We start from the raw sequence: 23,307 nt of genomic DNA, 5'->3' as shown, positions 1-23,307 counted from the left end.
GTAAGCCTGGTGATGGAGTCCATGGAAGTCAGCCTTTGGGGACACAAAGCAGGCCATAGAAGGGAGGAAAATGGATCACTATGGTGTGGGACAGCGGGTAGCAAATGGAGAATAACCAGCACGGCCCATCCCTTTTGCTACTCAGCATCCATTTTTGTCCTTTGCTTGGATGAAGACATTTGTTTCCTCACACAAAGTCCCATAAGCCAATGTATCATCATGTGGTGACGTCAGTTCAGTTTCACCTAAAATCTAAATTGTGATATTAGCCACCATCAGTGCTCTTCATGTGAATATGCAGGGAAAAGAAATATTTAAATGTAATGGTTCCAGCCTCAGCCTCTGGAGGCCTAAGTTGATAAAGCAGAGTTTCCTTCTTCCACCACCCACTTCATCTTCCCCTTGTCCTCCCAGCACCTCAGATGGACAGAATGTTTTGCTTGGTGGGTGTATTAGCGTCACCTTTGTTAGGGGGCCTAACAAAGCACCATAACGTATTGCCTTGCAGTTCTGGAGGCCAGACATGTGAAAGTAAGGTGTTGGCAGAGCTGTGCTCCCTCTGAAACCTGTGGGGGATCCTTCCTTGCCCCTTCCTAGCTGGTGGTGGTTTGGCAGTATCGTTGGTGTTCCTTGGCTTGTTGTTGCATCACTCCAGTCCTTGTCTTCACATCGTGTTCTCCCTGTGTCTTCACATTGTCTTCCCTCTACATGTGTTTGTCTCATCCAAATTTCCCCTTTTTATAAGGACACCAGTCATATTGTAGTAAGGCCCACCATAATGACTTCATTTTTACTCGATTATCTGGAAAGACCCTATTTCCAAATAAGACCATATTCTGAGGTCCTAGGGGTTAGGATTTCAACATATCTTTTTGGGGGGACACAATGCAACCCATAATGGTGGATGACCCAAATCTTCTTCCCAAGGATCCAAATTCTTAGTGATCCTGTCTTTATTGGTTTGCTAGGGTTCCCCAATCATTGTTGGATGTGGAAATACTTAAGGCTCCTCACTGATTCCAATAGTCCTCCTTACTCTGCTGTTTAACAGCAACACAATCTCCCCTAGTAACTGGGCTCCATAATCCTGGCCAGAAGAATAAGTGATTCTCTGCCTGTTAGTTCAATGAACAAGGGACAGTCTCAGCTCCCAGCAGAAGTGTTCCGGGATTTTTGGTGAAAACATTCTTTCCTTGGGCACCAAGGCACATTACTGAGAGATTCCAAAGCTTTAGGGATAAAGAAAAGATCCTAAAAATTTCCAGAGAGAAAAAGCTATAGACATAAGAACAGAAGACACAAACAATGCCTTAAAAATGTGAAGCCTAGAAATTTATATACAGCTAAAGTAGTCTCGCTTCTGGGGTTCTCCCATTTAGTTTTCGTTTTCTCAGGTCTGCTGAGGCAATTGTGCATCTGCTTTCCAGATTCTCAGGTATATAGCGTTCGTTTCCTTTCCTTTTCTCTTTGACCTTGTAGATTTATGCTTTTATAAAAACTCTGTTATTTTAGTGTGGTTTTGGAAAGCAGCTGTTAAACTGGAATTGCTTTAGTTTTTATAGTGAAAAATTACTTAAAAGCATTTCTCTGATATTTAGGTGCTATTTAGGTGTTTCCAGGCAACCACATCACCAGGCGCAGGAGAGTCAGTACCTTCAATAGCCTGAAACTGTACCTTCAGGGATGAAATATGATTTTTAATCTTCAGAATAAGCTTTCGGGATTTCTTCAGGAGACCAGACTGAGCTGTGAACTGTTCCATCACCATGACTTTACTCTTCCAAGAACTTGATTTTCTTTACTCTTTAGAGAAAGAAATTGACAACATGGCATCAGACATATTTTTTCCCCAACATTTTCTTTTGAAAAGTTCAAACCTACAGATAAGTTAAAGTGCAGTACAGTCAACATCCGTATATCTTTCATCTAGATTTATCAGTTAACATTTTGCCAGTTTGGTTTATCTCTCTCTTTCACGTGTGTGGGTAAAAGAGACCGAACAGTATATATTTATTATATATGAATATTATAATATATAGAGATAGGACAGTATACATATTATATATGTGTACATATTTTATATATAAATGTAGTAGTAGTTTTTTGCTAAACCACACAAGATAAGTTGTAGACATTATGACACTTTCCCTCACAGGGCATAGTTTAAAATCATTTCCAAACACCTCAACAAAACATAAATTCCTAACATGATGGTATCCAGAGTGGATTAAGAATCCATTGATCATTGTCTCCTGAGCTAAGCATTGAAAGTAGCCTCAGTAAAAAGAAACAAACTCACAAAAACCCCTTTAATCTCTGGGACCTTGTTTAATCTGGATATATGGAGCCATCTGACTTAGCCACTAAATAATTACTGCTGTTTGTACTGATCTATAATTTTGTTAAAATTTTCCAACTTAATGAAAACAGAGGATAGGTAAAGCAGCTTGGTGGATGGCTGAGACTCAGGCTATCCACAATTAGACTGAAAAGGTGGTCTGCCAAAGAGGAACGATTAATATCCCTGTCAGTGATACAAACTTGTTGTTGTTAGTGATTTAAAAATATTCTATTTTATATATTTTTAATTGTCATTTTTTTTTACGTAGCTAAAATATGGTGGTCTAGATTTGTGCCAGATGTCCATTAAGTGATTAACAAATGTTGAAAATCTGAGGAACACCCAACAAAGATCACCAGATTGATATCTTGAAGGAAAAAAAACAAGAACAATGTTTAAATAAAATAGGAACTTTGCTTGAAATCAAAACTCTTGTTTCCCACCCCCAGTGACTGAATTAGGGAAGCTGTTTACAAGTAAGGAGGGAGAGAAGCCAGTAATGACTTGATATCAACCACTAGGTGTTATAAGTTAAAATTCCCAACTTTATTTCTATTTAAAACTAAATTGATCAAAACTGTAAGTTAACATGCAACATGGCATTCAAGCTTATTGAGCTATAAAATTATTCTACCTTTTTGAGTAATAGAGAAAACCTACTGTTTATCTAGAATGTAGAAGGATTTTGGAGTTTATAGTTACAGGAAGTTTAATATATGGTATTTCAATTACTAATTTTCAAAGAATTAAAACATTATATACTATATGCTATTGTATACTATAAAATAAATGTACCTAATGTGAAAATTATACTGAGCATACATTAATCTTTCTTTCATGATCCAGAAAGCACATTAACCACAAATTAATATGGCATAATCTCGAGTTAAAAAATATTTGTTGACAGTGTTACTTTGCATGGAATTGTAATCTGTCATAGCAGATTTTAACTTTAAATGCATTTATCCTACAGGAGGAATATCACCAACGTAACTTCACAGAAGTGCTCTCTCCCAATATGTACAACAGTAAACTCTGGGAAGCCTCGGGCCACTGGCAGCATTACAGTGAGAACATGTTTACCTTTGATATTGAAAAGGACACTTTTGCCCTTAAACCCATGAATTGTCCAGGGCACTGGTGAGTATTCAGAGTGAAGCAGATCTTTGCAGAAGAGCTCATAGCACACTTCATTAAAATTAGCTTTTAATGTTATTTTACTTTTTGGAGTTAAGTAATTCCTTTATCTGAAGATTGGTGGCTATTATCATCTTTACCAAGCTATTTCATTCTGGAAGTGAGTTCACTTTTTAAAATATGTTTGCTTTTTGGCAGGTGTGGAATTTTAGCTGGAAACCATTTAGTATTTTGTTCTTCTCAGAGGATAATGTTATGTATCAACTTTATAAATTATTATAATGTTTGTCTTCCTAACAGTAATATACTTCAAATATACATGTTTACAGAACATTTAGTTCTTATATGCTGTTTGGGTCTATTATGAGTGAAATCATAATCAATGGGTTACTGGATTTAATTGATTCCAAGATATGGCTTCCTCCCGTATATCAACATCCCTGAAATTGGGATGCATCTTATAATTCATAGCATCGTAGCATTATGTCATAATTTAATTAATGGGTTATTTTCTTTCTTAGTGATACAGAAAATAATGGTACATCTTAGAATCAATGCTGTCTTATATTCTATGAAAAAATTTAATTATCATAAAGTTACATGGTATGCAAATTTAGCCTTGTAAGACAAGTAGATTTGACAACTAGAAGTGAACAGACACAATTCTCCACAAAACATTTTCCAACTATTGTAGTTTTGTATCGTCAACATACGTAGTTTCAAGTAAATTGACCTTAGAAGGTAATTACTAAAACAAACCTCTGAACATTGAAGAAAGCTCTTTGCCCTTTGCAGTAAAGACTGAAAGAAGTCCAACTTCATGATGACAGCATGTAAAAAGTATATGTTTACATTTAATTTTATAAAAACTGATATATAAATATTCTGTAACTTCTCTTTTTAAACAGAAGGTGGAGGCTAACCTAGTGCTTTGCATTCTCTAAAACAGTTGTGTTAACAACCTCTTAACTTAGTTTCCCATTAGGTGTCATTTGAGGCTGTAGCCTGTGATTTCAACTATAATGATAAGAAAGCCTGAATGAAAGTAGAGAATGTAATTTTGTGTCTTCATGCCTCAGAATAAGGAAGCAGGACCACAGTGGCTCAGTGCTGATGGGCTATGGGAGCCAGGAGTGCTTTCTGCAGAAGAGGTCTTTCATTCAACAGAGAATATTAGTTAATGCTTACAATGCCTTGTGCTAGAAATACAGAGGTGATTAAGACACAGTCCATTTCATCATGGAGCTCAAAAGAGGAGTGGGGCAGGAACAGATATATAGGTAGTCAGTTATAAAAAAGTAAGACTAGTGTCAAGATAGTGGCATGTTCCAGGTATTCTTGGACCTAAGGAAAGACTACCCTAGCCCTGTCTAGGGAAGCGTCCAGGAGGACTTGACTTAAGAAGTAGCCTTTGAAATGAATTGTAAACAGTAAGTGGAAATTCACTTGGTGAATGAGAATCAGGAACAGCATTTCTGGAAGAGATAATAGACAGAGTTCTTTCTCAGATCACTACAGTGCTGTAAGTTCAAGGTTCAATAATTCATAGGTGAAGAAATTTTTTTTAAACTGGTGATCTAAGAACCAGAACAAAGTGTTTACAAATCTTGAGACTTAATTGAAATTTACTAATATTTAGATAATTACTTAATTTTCTCTATGCTGAGTAAAAGTTATGTGTTACTGCATCTTTTCTAGTCTAATGTTTGCCCATCGTCCACGATCTTGGAGGGAAATGCCTATTAGATTTGCTGATTTTGGAGTTCTTCATAGAAATGAACTGTCGGGAACTTTAAGTGGCTTGACCCGAGTTAGACGCTTCCAGCAGGATGATGCTCACATCTTCTGCACAGTGGAGCAGGTATGATACAGGGTGAAGCGTGGTCAGCACAAATTCAGTGTGTTGCCTTGGACACATCTCTTGTCTTTCAGAGTCACTGTGAAATAAGATGTCTGGTCTAGTCTCTAAGGTCTCATTCAGCTCTAACATTTTGTGATTCTCTCTAATTTGGGTCATAGATCAGTAATCTCTTGACATGAAATTTATTATTTTTTTCTTTTAAGTTTCCTCCAATTATAATAATTTAAATATGTTAAGTGGAATGTTTTAAGGGATTTGTTAGAATTTTGGATGTTTTTGTTTTTCACTATTGCCTAGAAGTTAAAGTTTACTTTTTCAAGTTTTCATGTTAATTCAAATTCAAATTGTCATGCAAAGGGCCACTATCAAACTGTTTGACCTAATTGACATTTATAGAATACTCCCAACAGTAGTAGCAGAGTACACATTCTTTGAAAGTGCACACAGAACATTTACCAAGATAGACCATATTCTGGGTCATAAAATGTCTCAATAAATTTAAAGGGATTTGATTCATACAAAGTATGTTCTCTGACCACAATGGAATTAAAGTAGGTGTCAATAACAAAAAGCTATCTAGAAAATTCCCAAACATTTGGAAGTTAAACAACACACTTGCTGAATAACCCATGTGTCAAAGAAGAAACAAAAGGAAATTAGAAAATATTATATAACAAATGAAATGAAAAGGAAACACAACACATCAAAATTTGTGAGTTGCCATTAAAATGGCACTTAGGTGGAACATTTATAGCACTAAATTGGAAAAGAAAGATGGTTTCAAATCAGTAACCTCAGCTTCCAATTAATAAACTAGAAAAAGAAGAGCAAATTACATCAGAAGTAAGCAGAAGAAAGAAAATAATAGAGCAGAAATCAATGAAATAGAAAAAAGAAAAACAATACAAAATATCAGTAAAAACCAAGGCTGGTTCTCTGAGAACATCAATAAAACTCATAGACCTTTAGTCAGACTGATTAGAGAAAAAAGAGAAGACATGAATTAAAAATATTAGGAACAGGAGAAGTGACATTACTACAGATTCTGTAGATATTAAAAAGATAATAAGGCACCATTATAAACAACTTTATGCCAGTAAATTTGACAGCTTAGATGAAATGGGCAAATTTTTTGAAAGACACAAACTACCAAACTTCATTCAAGAAGAAATAGATAACCTGAGTAGCCCTATGTTTATTAAAGAAATTGAATTGGCAGTTAACAACCTTCCCACAAAGAAAACTCCAGGCCCAGATGGAGTCACTGGCGAATTCTACCAAACATTTAAAAAAGAAGTAATACCAATTCTGCACATTCCTGCTAAGAATTAACAAGGACCCCTATCCTCACCCCTATCCTGTAGTGTCAATGGAGACCATGTGGGAGCCTGGAGTTCCACTCTCACCTGGCAGTCACAAGGTGCCTCTCCCACTTCCTGCTTGAGTAGCGTCAGAGGAGATCCAGTGGAGACACAAGACTTTTACCACCACCCCACAGTAAAGAGGCCATGCACCCTATGTGGTCAGTAAAGGCCATGTGAGGAGCAGTAACAAGATACTCCTACCTCTCCCAGCCAAAGCATTATCAGGGGAATCCTAGTGGGGAGCCAGAACTCCCATTGACACCCAGCAGTAATGAGGAACCCTTGCCTCCATCACGGGTCCCCAGTGGGAAACCTAGGCATCAACTCCAAGCTTTCAGTAACCAGGCAGTATTGTCCTCTCTCTATTGGAGCAGAGTCAGTGGATGATAGCTAAAACAGAAAGTTTAAATAAAATCCAAAGTCTTATAGCATAATGCCCAAAATGTCCAGATTTCAGAAATCAAAAATCATTTATCTTTTCAAGAACTAGGAAAATCTCAACTAGAATGAAAAAGGACAATCTAGAACTCTAATGTGGAGGTGACAGGGATATTAGAATTATCTGACTAAAATTTTAAAGAAGGCATCATAAAAATGACTTTAGCAGTTACAAACACACTTGAAACAAATGAAAAAATAGCCTCAGCAAAGAAATAGGAAATCTCAGGAAAGAAACAGAAGACATAAAGAAGAACCAAATGGAAATTTAAGAACTGAAATAAAATGCTCAGTGGATGGATTCATGAGCAGAATGGAGGAGACAGAGAAAAGAATCAGTGAACTTGAAGGTAACAATAGAAATGACCTAGTTTGAAAAACAGAAAGAAAAGAGACTGAAAGAAGAATGAACAGAATCTCAGAGACCAGTGGAACTATAACAGAATATCTAATATTCATGTCACCAGAGTTATGGAAGAAGAGGAAAATAAGGGTGGAGGTGAAAAAGTACTCAAAGACTTAATGGCTGAAAACTTGCCAGATTTGGCAAAAGACATAAACATACAGATTCAAGAAACTGAGAAAACTCCAACCAGGATAAATAAAAAAAAATCCACACTAAGACACATCATGATGAAATTTCTGAAACTAAAGACAAAGAGAAAAACTTGAAAGCAGTGAGAGAAATGACACATTACCTTTAAGAAAAAAAATTTGAATGACAGCAGATTTCTCATCAAAAACTAGGGAGGCCAGAAGGAAGTGGCACATTTTTCAAATGCCGAAAGAACTGTTGACTCAGAATTCTCTATCCAGAAAAACTACCCTTCAAGGATGAAGGGAAAATCAAGACATTGGACTTACCTTAAAAGAATGGCTGTGGGAATTCCTTTAAGCAGAAAGGAAATGACAGAAGGAATCTTCAAACATTAGAAAGGAAGATAGAACAATTGTAAAAGTAAAATGGGTAAATATAGTACATTTTCCTCTTCCTTTTGAGTTTTCTGAATTTTGTTTAGTAGTGGAATCAAAAATTATATTACTGATATGGTTCTAAACATATGTAGAGAAAATATTTAAGAAAATTATACTATAAATGGAGGAGAGTAAAGGGAAGTAATTTCTGCACTTGTACTAGTAAAATGATGACATCAGTGTACTGTGGTAAGTTATGTAATACCTAGGAAAAACACTAAAAAAAGCCATACACAGAGATACACTAAAGAAAAAAAAAGAGAAGTCAAAGAGAAATTCTAAAAAAATGTTAAATTAACCCATAGAAAGGCAGGAAAAAGAAAATAGAGGAATGCATAACAAGAGAGTACAAGAAGTAAATAATAACAAGAAAAAAGGGAAACTTAAGTCCTAACATATTATATTAAATGTAAATGGTGTAAATAAACCAGTTAAAAGATAGTGATTGGCAGAGTGATTAAAAAATATGTCGCAACTATGTGCTGTCTACCAGAAACATACTTCAGGTATAACATAATAGGTTGAAAGTAAAAGGATGGAGAAAAAGATATTATGAAAACATTAATCAAAAGAAAGCAAGAGCTGCTATATTCATATCAGATAAAGTAGACTTCAGAGAAAATTACCAAAGACTGAGAGGGATATTACATAATGATGAGAGTTAATCCATCATGGAGATATAGCAATCCTAACTGTATAAAAGCCGTACAACAGAGCTGCAAAATATTTGAATCCACGAAATATTATAATCCACAATTATAGAACTGAAAAGAGAAATAAACAGAATCAACAGAATCTCATTTGTCATTTATAAAGCACTCCACCCAATAACAGCAAAATACACATTCTGTTCAAATGCATGCAAAACATATATACCAACATGGACCATATCCTGGGCCATAAAACAAACCTTAACCAAATTTTAAAAAATTAAAATCATACAAATTGTTTTTTTCTGACCACAGTGGAATTAAACTAGAAATCAATAAAAGAAAGATAACAGCAAAGTATCTGAACACTTGGAAACTGAAAACACACTTCTAAATTATCTGTGGGTTCAAGAGGAAATCTCAAGAGAAATGAAAAAAATACATTGACCAGAGTGAAAATGAAAATACAACATATAAAAATTTATGCTACAGAGCAAAAGCAGTACTAAAAGGTAACTATATAGCATTAAATGTGTATATTATAAAAGAGGAAAAGTCCCAAATCAGTAATCTAAGCTCCCTCCTCAAGATCTAGAAAAAAGAAGGGACAAGTCCAAAACAATAAGAAGGAAGGAAACAATAAAGATTGCAGCAGAAATCAATGAAATTGAAAACAGAAAAACAATAGAAAAAATGAATGAGACAAAAAACTGGCTTTTTGAAAAGGTTAATAAAATTTACAAATGTCTATCAAGACTGACAAAGAAAAATATTGAGAAGACACAAATTACCAATATCAGGAATTAATAGAAGATATCACTACAGACCCTGAAAAAATAAAAAGCATAATAAGGGAATATAGTAAACAACTCTACACACATTAAAAATTTAACAACTTATATGAAATGGACTAATTCCTTGAAAAGCACAGACTACTGTAGGTCACCCAACAGGAAATAGATCATTTGAAGAACACTATCACTATAAAGGAAATTGAATTGTAATTTTAAAATCTCCAAAGAAGAGATGTCCAGGTTCAAATGGTTTCACTGGAGAATTCTATCAGACATTTAAAGAATTAACACTAATTCTATATAGTCTACTCTGAAAACAGAAGAGGAAGGAATACTTCCTAGTTCATTTTATGAAGCTAGTATTACCTGATACCAGAACTAGACAAAGATAGAACAAAAAAAGAAAACTACAGACCAGTATCTCACAGAAATACAGATGCAAAAAACCTTAACAGAATATTATCAAATAGAATTCAACAATATATAAAAAGAATTATCCATCATTAGCGATGTAGGTTTAGCCTTCAGGAATGCAAGGCTGATTCAGTATTCAAAAATCTGCTAGTGTAATCCACCATATTAACAGGTTAAAGAAGAAAAATCACATGATGATATCAGTTGATGCAGAAAAATAATTTGACAAAATTCAACACTCATTCATAATAAAAACAGTTGGAAAACTATAGAGGCGAACTTCCTCAACTTGAGAAAGAGCATCTACAAAAGAGCCAGAGATAACATTGTACTTAATGGTGAAATACTGAATGCTTTCCCCCTAAATTGGGAACAAGGCAAGGGTGTCTGCTCCTGTCCCTCTTATTCAACATAGTACTGGAAGTTCTAACCAGTGCAAAAAGGCAAGAAAAGGAAATAAAAGGCATACAGATTAGAAAAGAAGGATTAAACTATTCCTATTAAAAATGACATGATTGTCTACATAGAAAATCTCAAGAAATAAACCTGCTAAAACTAATAAGTGAGTTCCACAAGGTCTCAGAACATAAGGTCTGCCTGTGAATATCAACTGTATTTCCTTATACTAGCAATAATCATGTGAATGCTGAAATTAAAACTACAATGTCATTTGTAATCACTCAAGAAAGAAACATTTAAGGGAAATCTAACAAAATATACCAAAGTCTTGTATGCTAAAAGCTTCAAAATGCTGAGGAAAGAAATCAAAGAAGTTCAAAATAAACAGACATTCTGTGTTCACAGATTGGAAGACTCTGTGTAGTAAAGATGTCATTTCTCCCTAGATTGACATAGAGGTTTAATGCAGTTTCTGGTCAAAATCCCAGCAAAAGTTTTTTTGTAGATGTAGACAAGATTATTCCAAAATTTTCATGGGAAAGCAAAGACTAGAATAGTTTTTGAAAAGGAATAGTAAGTGGTAGAAGCAGTCTACTTCATTTCAAGACTTACACAGCTACAATAGTCAAGACTGTGTGAGTTTGGCAGAGGAGTAGAAACATAGACCAGTGGAACAGAATGGAGAATCCAGAAATAGGCTCACACAGTATAGCAAAGTTATTTTTGACAAAGGTGCAAAAACAATTCAATGGAGGAAGGATAGCCTTTCAATAAATGGTGCTGGAGCAATTGGAAATCCATGGGCCAAAAAATAAAAAACTTCAACCTACACTTCAAACCTATATAAAAATTAACTAAAAATGGATTGTGGATATGATGGACACAAATATGTGGACACAAAAATTAACATTTTGTATGTCAGTTTGACTAGGCCATGGGGTGTCCAGATAATTGGTTACACATTATTCTGGGTGTGTCTATAAGGGTGTTTCTATGAGATTAACTTATAATTGATAGTTTTATAATCTCTGTGAGATTGACGCTTGAATCCATAGACTGCATAAAGCGGATTATCCTCCCTAATGTGGTGGGCTTCATCCAGCCCACTGAAGGCCTGAATGAAAAGGCCTGAGTGTCTTCGCGCTGGAACAGCAGTCTTCTCCTGCTGCGGCCTTGGGCTGGAGCTCACACCCCTGGCTTTCCTGGCTCCCCTGCTTGCTGGGGGCAGATCTTGGGATTTAGCCTCCATTACCACGTGAGCCAATTCCTTGTAATAAATCTCTTTACACACACACGTAGGTTCTGTTTCTCTGCAGAACTGAGACTAATACAGTGGACTTAAATATAAGATGTAAAACTTATGAAACTGTAAAAAAACAACATACAAGACAATGTTTAGGGTCTAATGCTAGACAAATAGTTCTTAGACTTGACATCAAAAGCACAATCCTAAAAGGAAAAATTGATAAATTGGACTTCATAAATCTTAAAACCTTTGCTCTTTGAAAGACTCTATTAAAAGGATGAAAGATAAGCTACAGACTGGAAGAAAATATTTGCAAACTATATATCTGAGAAAGAACTAGTATCTAAAATATATAAAGAATTCTCAACACTCAACAATAATAAAAAATACATTTCGAAAATGGACAAAAAACATGAGCAGACATTTTCCAAAGAAGGTATATAGATGGCAAATAAGCATATAAAAAGAGTTAATATCATTATCTATTAGGGAAGTACTGTATACCTGTCAGAATGACTAAAAAAATAATGACACCACCAAATGCTGGCAAGTATGTGGAGAAACTGCTATCATTCATCATTGCTGTTGGGTACAGCAGTGATGCAGCCACACTGGAAAACAGTTTGGCAGTTTCTTAAACTAAACATGCAACTACTGTATGACCCAGCAGTTGCACTCCTACGCATTTATCCCAGAGATATGAAAAGTTATCTTCACACAAAAATATGTACATGAGTGTTCATAGCAGCTTTATTACTAATAGCCAAAACCTGCAAGCAATCCAGATGTCCTTCAAAGGGAGAATTGTTAAACTGTGGTACATCCATATCATGCAATAATACTCCACAATAAAAAGTAGCAAACTGTTGATACCCAAAACAACTGGGATGAATCTTCAGAGAATTATGCTGCATGAAAAAAAGTCAACCCCAAAAGTTTATGTATGTTGATTCTATTCCATTCCATTCTTGAAATGACAAAAACGTAGAAATGGAGAACAGATTAGTGGTTTCCAGGAGGGGTGAGGATGAGAAAGAAGTAGGTGTGGCTATAAAATGGCCACATGAGGTCTCCTTGTGGTGATGGAATTGTTCTGTGTCTTGTATCTTTGTTGATATCCTGGTCATGATAATGTACTGTGGTTTTGTACGATGGTGTTATTGGGGGAAACTGAGTAAACTGTAGAAGGATCACCATATTATTGGTTACAACTGCATGTGAATCTCAAAATAAAAAGTTTAACTTCAAAAAATGGCAAAAAGATTTGAACATTCACTTTACCTAGAAGATAGACAGATGGCAAATAAGCACATGAATAAGGTATTCAAGATCATCAGTCACTAAGGAAATGAAAATTAAAACCGTAATGAGCTACCACTCTATGCCTGTTAGAATGGTTAAAATTAAAAAGTCTGACTATAATAAATGTTGAGAATGTGGAGGAAGTGGTCATGGGAATGTAAAATGATACCATCACTTTGAAAAACAGTTTCTTAAAAAGTTAGACACACATCTACAATATGACCAAGCCATCTTACTCCTTCCCCACCCCCAAAAAAGGGCACAGGTCCATACGAAGAAAAAGAAAGCACATGTCCGTACAAAAACTTGTACACAAATCTTCATAGCAGCTCTATTTAAAACACCCAAAATATAGAAACAACCCTAATGCCCAATAGTAGGCGAATGTATAAAGGAGCTGGGGTATATCCATCCAATGCAAAACTACTCAGCAATAAGAAAGAATGATTTATTGATACATACAACAGCATGGGTGTGTCTTGAAATAATTATACTGAGTGAAAAAAGCCAGACCAAAAAGAGGATGATTCCACTGATAAAAATTCTAGAAAATTCAAACTAATCCATGGTGACAGAACACAGATCCTTGCTTGTCTGCTCTCTCTCCTAAAAGTCTCTCTTTTTGCTGACCCCATCCGGTTTGCATTTAATTGTGCTGTCCTTTCCCCCTCTCAGAGATGCCCTCTCTCAGCCTCACAGCCCCCAGCTCTGCTCTTCTCACTCTGCACTTTCTCTAGCTTCAGTTACGCTCTGAGCTCAGCCCCCAGTCTCACCTGCATCTCAGCCCTCCCTCCTGAGCTCCAGACCTCAATCCTGCAGGGCCTGGTGGACGTGGCTGCATGGCCATCGCAAGCACCCTCACATTTGCCAAGTCCGAAATCGACCCCTCTTCTACCCCCCCCCCCCAACACTGCTTCCTCCTACTTTTGGGGATGCACCAACATCCTCTCTGCCACCCAGGCCAGGAACCCAGGTGTCCTTACTTTTCACTCCTCATGTCCAGTTTATCACAAGCCCTATTGATCACTCTCCTTAAATATATTATTCAGTCCTGAATTCCCAGCACTCAGCACAGTGCTTAGTACGTGGGGCAGTTACTATCTGCTAATGAATGACAGGATTGATATCCTGCAAATGCATCAAATTTCCTACATTCCAGGTGCTTCTCTCTGTTTCATCTCGCTCCTGAATGACTCCACCAGCTTCCTAATGGGCCTCTCTTCTAGTCTTGCCAATCTATTTCCCATACTTCAAAAGAACAAAGCGGAGGGTGTTAGTCCCCTACTAGAAAACTCTTCAGTGGTTTTCCATTGCTCTCAGGCTAAAAGGTGCAGACATTACCCTGGCTTTGAAAGCACTTAATTTTCTCTGCCCCTTGCCTGCCTCTAGCCTCATCACCTACCACCCTCCCCTCTGTGCCCCTCTTCCCCATCACATACAGCTGAGTCCCATGGCAGCTCCCTCTGGCTCCCCACCTTAGCCTGCTCCTCTGTCCTCTGGGCCTTCACCCTCAGTATTCCCTCTGCTCAGAGAGCTCCTGCCCTCTCTTTCCACGGAGAACTCTTAACTTACCCTCTGGCTGCAGGTTGGCCATCACTTCCTCTGGACAGCTGCCCTTCCCCTTCCCTGCGGCACTGCTCACGGTGAGGTGCCCCTGCCTGCTTCTTGGTCCAACCCCTGCACTCGACGGGAGCCTCTGGCAGCCTGCACATGCCTGGCATTTGGTGGGCATTCAGTGAATACTTGAGTAAGGAATGGATGAACAACCAAAACAGTGTCATTGACTGAACTCTGTAGTAACAACATGCTTTATTTCTATCTGACATGGAGAATTCTCTTTATTTTAAAAAATGCCATAAATGTATTTAAGTTAGTGTTCTTTTAAAAATATTTCATTTGCTCTAATTTCAGATTGAAGAAGAAATAAAGGGGTGTTTGCAGTTTTTGCAATCTGTTTACTCAACATTTGGCTTCTCCTTTCAATTAAATTTGTCAACAAGACCAGAAAACTTCTTAGGAGAGATTGGGCTCTGGGATGAAGCTGAGAAGGTATGGAGAAGCTAGGTGCTCGCCTTTCATTTTTGTGAATATGGAAATCGCTGAGGGACTGCGATTATCTTGCATGAGGATGCAATGCTTTGCAATAGAAATTTTAAATTGGAGGTTCCCGGATAAAGAGGGCAATTGCAGAATCTAGTTATCCAGTTTTCTCCGAAACAGTGATAATAATAATATCTTCCATTTGTTTCACACTTCAAATTTATATCAGGTTTTTGTTTATACTCTCTTAGTGCCAGTCACTAATAACCATTTTCATAGGTTTTTGAAAAAATCCTCTCGCTCCATCTTCAGCAGCTCTGGTCTGGCCTCTACCACTGCAACCAATGTAAAGCCATCAGCTCCTTAACCCCAATCCGAGTCTCTCCCTTGTCCCACTTTTCCAGAGTTGCCATGAGTCATTAAGATCCCTAAGAACATTACAACCCCACACTCACACAATTTCAAGCAAAGTAACGTGTCCAGAGCCCAGCACATACCACAGTGTAGACCTCCAGTGCTACTGGGAGCCAGTGACTTGGTTTACCTGGGGAAGGAGACAGACAGCAGCGGAGAAAAGGAGATCTTGATTTCTCCTTCACCAGGGTGCCAGGCAGGCCACACCAGTGTCCACAGACGTGTCCTGTGAGGTGCAGCGGCTCAGGCTCCCCTTACACGTGCACTTCTCCCATACCTTGCATAAACCAAAAGCTTTCTTAGCCTTGGCCGCTTGTTTTGGGCCTTCCTATCCCTGTGTCATCAGAGGCCCGGTGAGGCACAGTGACCTCTGCTTTATGCTCTTCCTCAAAACCTGGCCTTTTTTGGCTTTTTAATTCCCTGAGACGCCCAAAATTCTTTCCATCACTTAGTTACCTGCTGTACCAGAGTCTCATTTTCTCTGTGAACATATACCAGTGTATTTCCTCCTTTCAGAAACAGAGGAAGGGGGAGGGTAGCCTCCTAGCTTGTGAAGTGCTCTATGGTGGTGGCCTTCTCTGGTCCTAAGTAGAAGGGAAGTTGCTTCAGTAGGATTAGGCCCAGGAGGGAGCCTCCTGGGATCTTAGCCAAGACCAGTTCCTGACCCACTCTGACTGTGATCCTGGAAAAGCTTAAAAAAATCCCAAGAGTCAGCTTTCTTAATAACTCTATATTTGGCCCCAAAAGACCACCACTGCTTTGACTTCACTGTCAGGTACTTCACTCCCAAATGTCAGTCCCCCTCATGGGCACCAATATATTGAGGAGATGACAGGAGTTTGGGTGGCATTTTGACAGTATTCTGGGCAAGGACTTGGGAGCGCCCCAAAGCTTCCCAAAGAAGCTTTATTCACAGGGAATAGCCAAAGACTCAAAGAACCCTTTTATTAACATTTATATATATTCACCTTCAGTGCTGAGCATCTTTACCTCAAGCTAACTGGAAAGAATTTATGTGGTTAGTCTAAAGACCAAAGTGGGCCTCCTGCTCCCACACCCCTATAAATCATCAAGGACAGCCCTACTCCCCAGCTCCATGTACAGAGGTAGAGGAAAAGCAGGAGAGAGGTGGCAAGGCCTGCCCTGCCCCTGGTCTTCTTACCCAGCTAAACACAGAGTAGATGAGGGAGAAAGGTCAAAGCTTTCACGCCTTTTAATCTGTGGAGCCCCCACCTACAAGGAGCTGGTAAGTGCATAGGGGTGAGGGGGTTTGCCTTGGCAGGAGTGCCAAAAGCATCCCTTTCTAATGCTTACCTGGAATTCACTGGAACGATTTAGTAAGTTATCTTTTTTCCCCCAATTAAAATGTGTATGTTTCTTGAGAGCAAGTAACATCTTAATGATCTTTTTGTAGTCCTTGCTCAGTAGTTTATTGAATGCGACAGATACTCAATAAATATATGTTGAACTAAAATAGAATGTAATTAAGATTTATAACAACAATTTTTGAACTATATGAGAGAAAAGATAAAATGTACAATAAGTAGAAGTCTTAAATGTTCTCTTCTTTAAAAAAAATAGCAACTACAGAATAGCTTGATGGAATTTGGAAAACCATGGAAGATGAACCCAGGAGATGGAGCATTTTATGGCCCTAAAGTATGTAGACTATATGTTTCAAAAAGAATAAAATTTAAAAGAAAAATAAAAACTGTCTCTAAACAAACATCATTTAATTTACAGATTGATATAAAAATCAAGGATGCTATTGGCAGATACCATCAATGTGCTACAATTCAGCTGGACTTCCAACTACCTATTAGATTTAATCTTACGTATGTTAGGTGAGTGATTGAATGTGACGGAATATGTAGTACTAATATCCTGATTATTTGTCATTCGAGCATTAGCAATACAAAAACAAACATTAGTGAATGTTTAGTTTATGTGCAATGTACTCAACATATGTTTATGTGCTTATAATCTAGTTGGAGAGCAACTTGAATTTTCTCAGGACATGGTCTAGTGGGGGCAGGAAGATAAATAAGCATAAGATTAGAGATATGAACAAAGTACCATGAAAATGTGATCCAAATTGCCAACTCTCCCTGAGGTGGAGGGGGACAACTTCATAAAGAGCTGACATTGGATCTATGTCTTGAGGATGAGGTATTTGCCAGGGAAAGCAGAGGAAAAAAGGCAATTTCATCACTGCAAACCAAAAAATCTTCTTAACACGCAGTAAAGTTGACTTTGTGTGTATGTGTGTGTACAGTTCCATGAGTTTTACCATCCGTGTAGAATGGTGTGACTACCACCACAATTATGTTTCCCTCGTGCCAGTAAACTCCTATGCTGCTCCTTTGCAGTTACACTCTCCTCCCACCCCTAGCTCCTGGCAACCACTTATATGTTCTCCATCTCTGCAGTTTTGCCTTCCTCAGAATGTCATATACATGGAATCATACTGTAACCTTTTGAGAGTGGCTTATTATATCAAGGTGCGTGGTACCAATATGACTTATAACCCATGATGTTAACCTCAATCACTTGGTTAAATTAACGTTTGCTGGGTTTCCCCACTGTAGAGTTACTGTTATTCCCCTTTCGTAATCTGTTCTTTGGAACCAAGTCATTAAGTTTAACAAAAATTCAAGCTTACACTTAAGCTTCACCTCCTGGAGAGGGGAGTATCTACACTTATTATTTGGAATTCTTCTGTAAGGAAGATTTGCTGCTTCTTCATTTGTTTATCTATCCCATCATTTATTTATATCAGTAGAGACTTGTGAATATTCATCTTACATTTTGGGATATAATAAAATAGTACATTTTAAAGTTCTCTTGCTCAAATTGTGCCAGCCTTTGGCAGTGGGCACTCTTTTGTGTTGGCTCTTGTTCCCTTTGACGTACCCCATCCTTTTCCCTTTTTCCTTTTTTTTTAAGCACTTCTTTGCTCACTGGCACTACAAGATGCTGCCAGCTCATCTTGTATTTTCTCTGACATGACTTGTGAATCAGCCATTTTTCCAATGAAAAATGGAAATCTTAGAACTGAAAAATGCAATAAATACAATATTGGAGAATGATATTTAGAAATGAAGATCTAGATGCTGGTAAGACCATTTACTTTTAATGTGATTATTGATATGTTTAGATTTAGGCCTGCCATTTTGTTATTTGTTTGTTCTTTATCTTGCATTCCTCTATTTCCCTTATCCTATTTTCTTTTTATTATTTGAATATATTTTAGTATTACACTTAAATTTAGCTATTGAGTTTTTGACTATATCCCTTTGTATAGTTTTTTAGTGGTTGCTCTTGGAATTACAGTATATATACTTTCTTTTTTACAGTCTACTTAGAATTAATATTTTATGACTTCAGATGAAACGTAGAAACCTTACTACCACGTAAGGCGCCTCCACCCTCCCTCTTTCGTGTTATAGTTGTCATACATACTACATTTTACATACAATGAAAACCTCACCGAGCAATATTACAATTTTTGCTTTCCGCCATTGTACATGTTTTAAGGAGCTTAGGAGGAGAATATTTTGTTATATTTACGCAGATACTTACAATTTCTATTACTCTTCCTTCATTCTTGATGTTCCAAGTTTCTCTCTGGTATCATTTCTCTTACATCTGAAGTGTTTCCTTTAACAATTCATTTAAAGCAGGTCTGCTTGTGATGAATTGTCTTAGTTTTCCTTCATCTGAGAATGTCTTCATTTCACCTTCATTCCTGAAGGATATTTTCTTTGAGTATAGAACTCTGGGTTGAAAATTACTTGCTTTCAGCACTTTGAAAATATAGTTCTGTGTCCTTCTGGCCTCCATGGTTTCTGATGAGAAATCTGCAGTAATTTGAGTTATTTTTCCCTATATGTTATATTTCATTTTTCTCTTATTGCTTTCAATATTGTTCTCTTTGTCTTAATTTTCAGCAGTTTGATTATGATGTGTCTGAGTGAGGATTTATTTGAGTTTATCTTTTTTAGAGTTTGCTAAACTTCTTGAATCTGTAAGTTTATATCTCTTGCCAAAATTAGTTTTCAGCCATTGTTTTTTTTATATTTTTTCGGTACAATTTCTCATCTCCTATTCGGACCCAGATGACATGAATATTAGGCCTTTTGTTATTGTTCCACAGTTTCCTGAGGCTCTGTTTATGTTTTCTTCAGTTTTTCTTCTATATATGTATATTTCAGATTGGATACTTTGTATTCATGTGTCTTTAAGTTCACTGACTCTTTTTCAAGTTCACTGACTCTTTTCTATCATCTCCTTTGCTGTTGTGTTCGTCCAGTGCATTGTTTATTTCCATCATTGTATTTTTTAGTTCTGCAATTTCTTTTCTTTATACCTTTTATTTCTTTGCTAAGACTTTTATCTTTCCAGTCATTTCAAGTGTGTTCACCTTTACTTGTTAGCGCATAGGTATGGTAGCTGCGTTATAGTCTTTGATAATTTCATCATCTGTGTCATCTTGCTGTTGGAATCTGTTGTCTTTTCTCTCATAAATTGAGATTTTCCTGGTGATTAATATGCAGAGTAGTTTTGTATTGCAGCCCAGACATTTTTAATATTATGTTTTGAGATGCTGGGTCTTGTTTAAGTCCTAAGGAGATTGTTGATTTTTTTTTAATAGTCAGTCTGCCTGGTTAGGCTCAGGCTGTAATTTCCAACCCCTCTTCTGTGGTTCCCATGACAGTTCCATTCCAAAGCCATAACGGTAATATTCAGAGCTGTTCTCTGTGTGTGGCACCCAGTGGCCAAGTTCCATAGTTCAGTTCTCAAGCCTTCTGTATGCTGTTTAGAGTCAGATCTATCCATGTGCAATTCAGAAGTGAGGCCAGGTGAGTTGATACGCTACTTTATGGGATAGCTCTTTTGTGCCCCCTACTCTCTGTGATTTCCCTGATACTTTTTGGTTCCCTGAATTCTCTTTTTGCAGTCCTGTGGCCAGAAAGCTGGGGCTTTAGCTTCCCCACTCTGCCATGTTCTATTTCATGACTATATCCCTGTCAGAGACAAAGCATCAGAAGGCCAGAGATAGAGAGAGAAAGCCACAGAGATTCACCCCATGTACTTGGGATCATAGCCTTTCAGGTCAGAGAGAAGATCCCATTCCTCAGAGTTTTAGGTGCCTGTTTAGTCTTCATGCCACTGTGGGAATGCCTGGGAGCTGGGGAGAAGAGAACAGCAAAAATGGGGAAAAAACAGCCAGGATTTCCCACACCCTCACGCTTTCTGAAACTCAGGAGTTATTTTTCTGGCTCTTGGCCAGAAAGTGAGGATTTCTCTTGATGCTTTTTCTGTCTGCATCTGGTGGGTACTTCTTGGTGGGCTGTCTTTGAGTCCAGGCCACACAATACTGGAAGACAAAATTACAGGAGACTAACTGCTGGTTTGGTGGTACTTCACGTTCTGGGCTTCTTTGGCAATCTACCTGTCACGATTCACTCTTCAGAGTCTTCAGGTAGCTGCTCCTTACCTTCTCTCCAGGACCTCTGTTTGCATTCAGTGAGAGAGCTAGAGTAGAGTATGTTTACTTCATTTTGCCTGAAACTAACTTCTTTTTAAAGACCATTCCCCTGATGTGAATTACACAAAATCACAACAACATTCCTGTAAACTCTCCTCTTCTCACCATGTCCAATTTAGATGTAGTGTTGATTAGATAATGTGTTGAGTTCTTTTTCACTCAACATTATTAATAAAGGCAAAAGAGGAAAACTTATTGGCATGTTTTAAATCCAGTAATTTTTAATGGAATATTTTCATAATAAGATTCTTAGAATAAATGAACAACTACCATTTTCCCAGAATGTGTGATTTTATGGATTGATCTCAATTTATGTCCAAGCAACAGAAGTCTTATTTTATTTTGGATTCTCCACCTTCTGTTTTGATTACGAGTTATAGAGCTACACTAAGAGTTAGGCCTGGGAGAAGTTAAACAGCTGAAGGAATAGGTGAAGTGTATCATACAGAGTTACACCAAGACCTGAGAATAATAAAAATGCTCAGAGAATAAAGGAGAACACGCAGACCTTTCAAAAATAAATTTGGGCCCTTTGGGAAAGATGGTGTCTAAAGTTCATATTTGCAAAACCATCTTTCTCCAAAACCTACTAAAATGAACAAAAAGAATGAGAGGTGGGGGACCTTCTGCTAAAATAACCCAACTTGTTCAATGAAATTTGAACACTACTGACCATGCAAGAGGGTGTGGAGGAGAAGCAGATCAGCCAAGCCATCAATCCATCTATCCTAGGTTTTGTGTGGAAAATGGAGAGTAGGGGAGCAAAAGGGGCAGCAGTGGTCTGTAGACCAGGTAAGAGATGATGACAGAACAAAGTGGTAGTAATAGAGATGAAAGAAGTGGAGATAGTTGGGGTATATTTTGGAGGTAGAACTGATGTGATCTATTCATGGCTTAGATATGAGGGGAGCATCAAGGTCATTACCATGATCAAGTAGGGTTTTTTCCTAAGATAGCAATAATGGTTAAGATTAAGAAATATATTATTGTCATTCATTACATTCAGCAGTGCTGAAAGGCATTGAATAAAATTTGACATTCATCCCTGTGAGATTAACAGAAAGTATTTTGCTTATTATGATAGAGAATATTTATTGGAAAACAACGATGACATCTCAACTTAGTTGAGAATAAGGTGAATATGCCTGCTATTTCTACTGTTACTTAAAATTGTTTTGGGAGTACAAATATTTGAAATAAAGAGATAAAATTATCATTATTCGTAGATGTTAAGATGTCTAGAAATGCAACAGAATCAAATGGAGGAAAATCAAAACTAATATAGAGTTAAGTAAAGTAGCTAGCAATAAGGTTAAAATGGAAAAAATCAATTTGCTTTCATACATATTAGCAATAATCTCCTAGGAATTGCAATGGAAAAAACATTTTAGAAGCAACAACAACAAAATACAAAATATCTAGGAATAAACTTAATAATAAATATATAATATTTATATGAAGTATACACCATAAAATTTTATCACAGGCCATAAAAAAAGAATTGTTTAAATGAAGATTCATGCTACACTCTTGGAATGGGAAGAATCAATATTATGAAGATTTAATTCTCTCCAAATTTATCTATAAATCTAATGTAATTCCAACTAAATCCACTGGGATTATTGGGGGGGGGCGAATTTGATGTTAATTCTAATGTTTATCTGAAAGTATAGATGCGTTGGCATAGTTTAGGTCACTTTTTGCCCTTCTTAAGGCTTCCCTGTCCTTAATTCTTTTAAAATAAATGATAGGACAGAAATTCCTGGTACCCATGTGCTTGTGAAAGGATCATCCTACTTCTCTTTCATTCCCTACACAGAAGCAACATATGTAACATTCAGGAATATACCATGCTGGTTTCAGTTCCTGGCGTGAATTATTTGTTCATATATCAGAGAAGGACTGGACTCAGCCAGCTACCCCCACTCCAAAGCTTTCTGTGGGATCTAGACAGAGGCTTTGGCCTGCAGCCAGTCTGTAATGACTCTTAGAAATGACTAGCAATGACGATATCCAGTTATAACTCATTTGAAGTGAGTTTAATGAATGGGTCTCTCTCTTTCTGTTTGTTTGCTGTGTGTGTGTGTTTTAGTAGTAGCTAACCTTTAGTAGCTGGTAGAATTTTTAGATAAAATTTTCTCAGAAGAACTTTGTAAGTGTCACATGTTACATTTATTGCAATAATGTGAAATTTATCTGTCTTAAGTGTGCACAGATCTTGGGGTGACTTACTTCATTACAATTAATAGTCATAATTTGCTTTTTCCAACTTTTTCTGAAAGGTAGGAGAGAATCAGTAAATGTAAGGTGCATTTCATGAAGATTTCAGGTCTGTAAAGGGAATTTGACCAGTGAACTTTTGGAACAAACATCAGAAACAT

General features: G+C 37.1%; 1 protein-coding gene across 1 annotated transcript in view; it reads left to right on the top strand.

Moving 5' to 3' along the window:
• TARS3 (threonyl-tRNA synthetase 3) overlaps positions 1 to 23,307 on the top strand; it is a 65,883-nt gene that overhangs the window by 33,842 nt on the left and 8,734 nt on the right. Inside the window, exons 11-15 of the mRNA XM_070571533.1 lie at positions 3,315 to 3,481; positions 5,177 to 5,339; positions 14,833 to 14,970; positions 16,957 to 17,034; positions 17,119 to 17,219. Coding sequence (XP_070427634.1) covers positions 3,315 to 3,481; positions 5,177 to 5,339; positions 14,833 to 14,970; positions 16,957 to 17,034; positions 17,119 to 17,219 — 647 coding nt within the window. The remainder of the gene's footprint in view (positions 1 to 3,314; positions 3,482 to 5,176; positions 5,340 to 14,832; positions 14,971 to 16,956; positions 17,035 to 17,118; positions 17,220 to 23,307) is intronic.

The sequence above is a fragment of the Equus przewalskii genome, chromosome 1 (assembly GCF_037783145.1).
Source record: "Equus przewalskii isolate Varuska chromosome 1, EquPr2, whole genome shotgun sequence".
NCBI classification, from domain to species: domain Eukaryota; kingdom Metazoa; phylum Chordata; class Mammalia; order Perissodactyla; family Equidae; genus Equus; species Equus przewalskii.
This window is presented reverse-complemented; position numbering and strand designations above follow the sequence as displayed.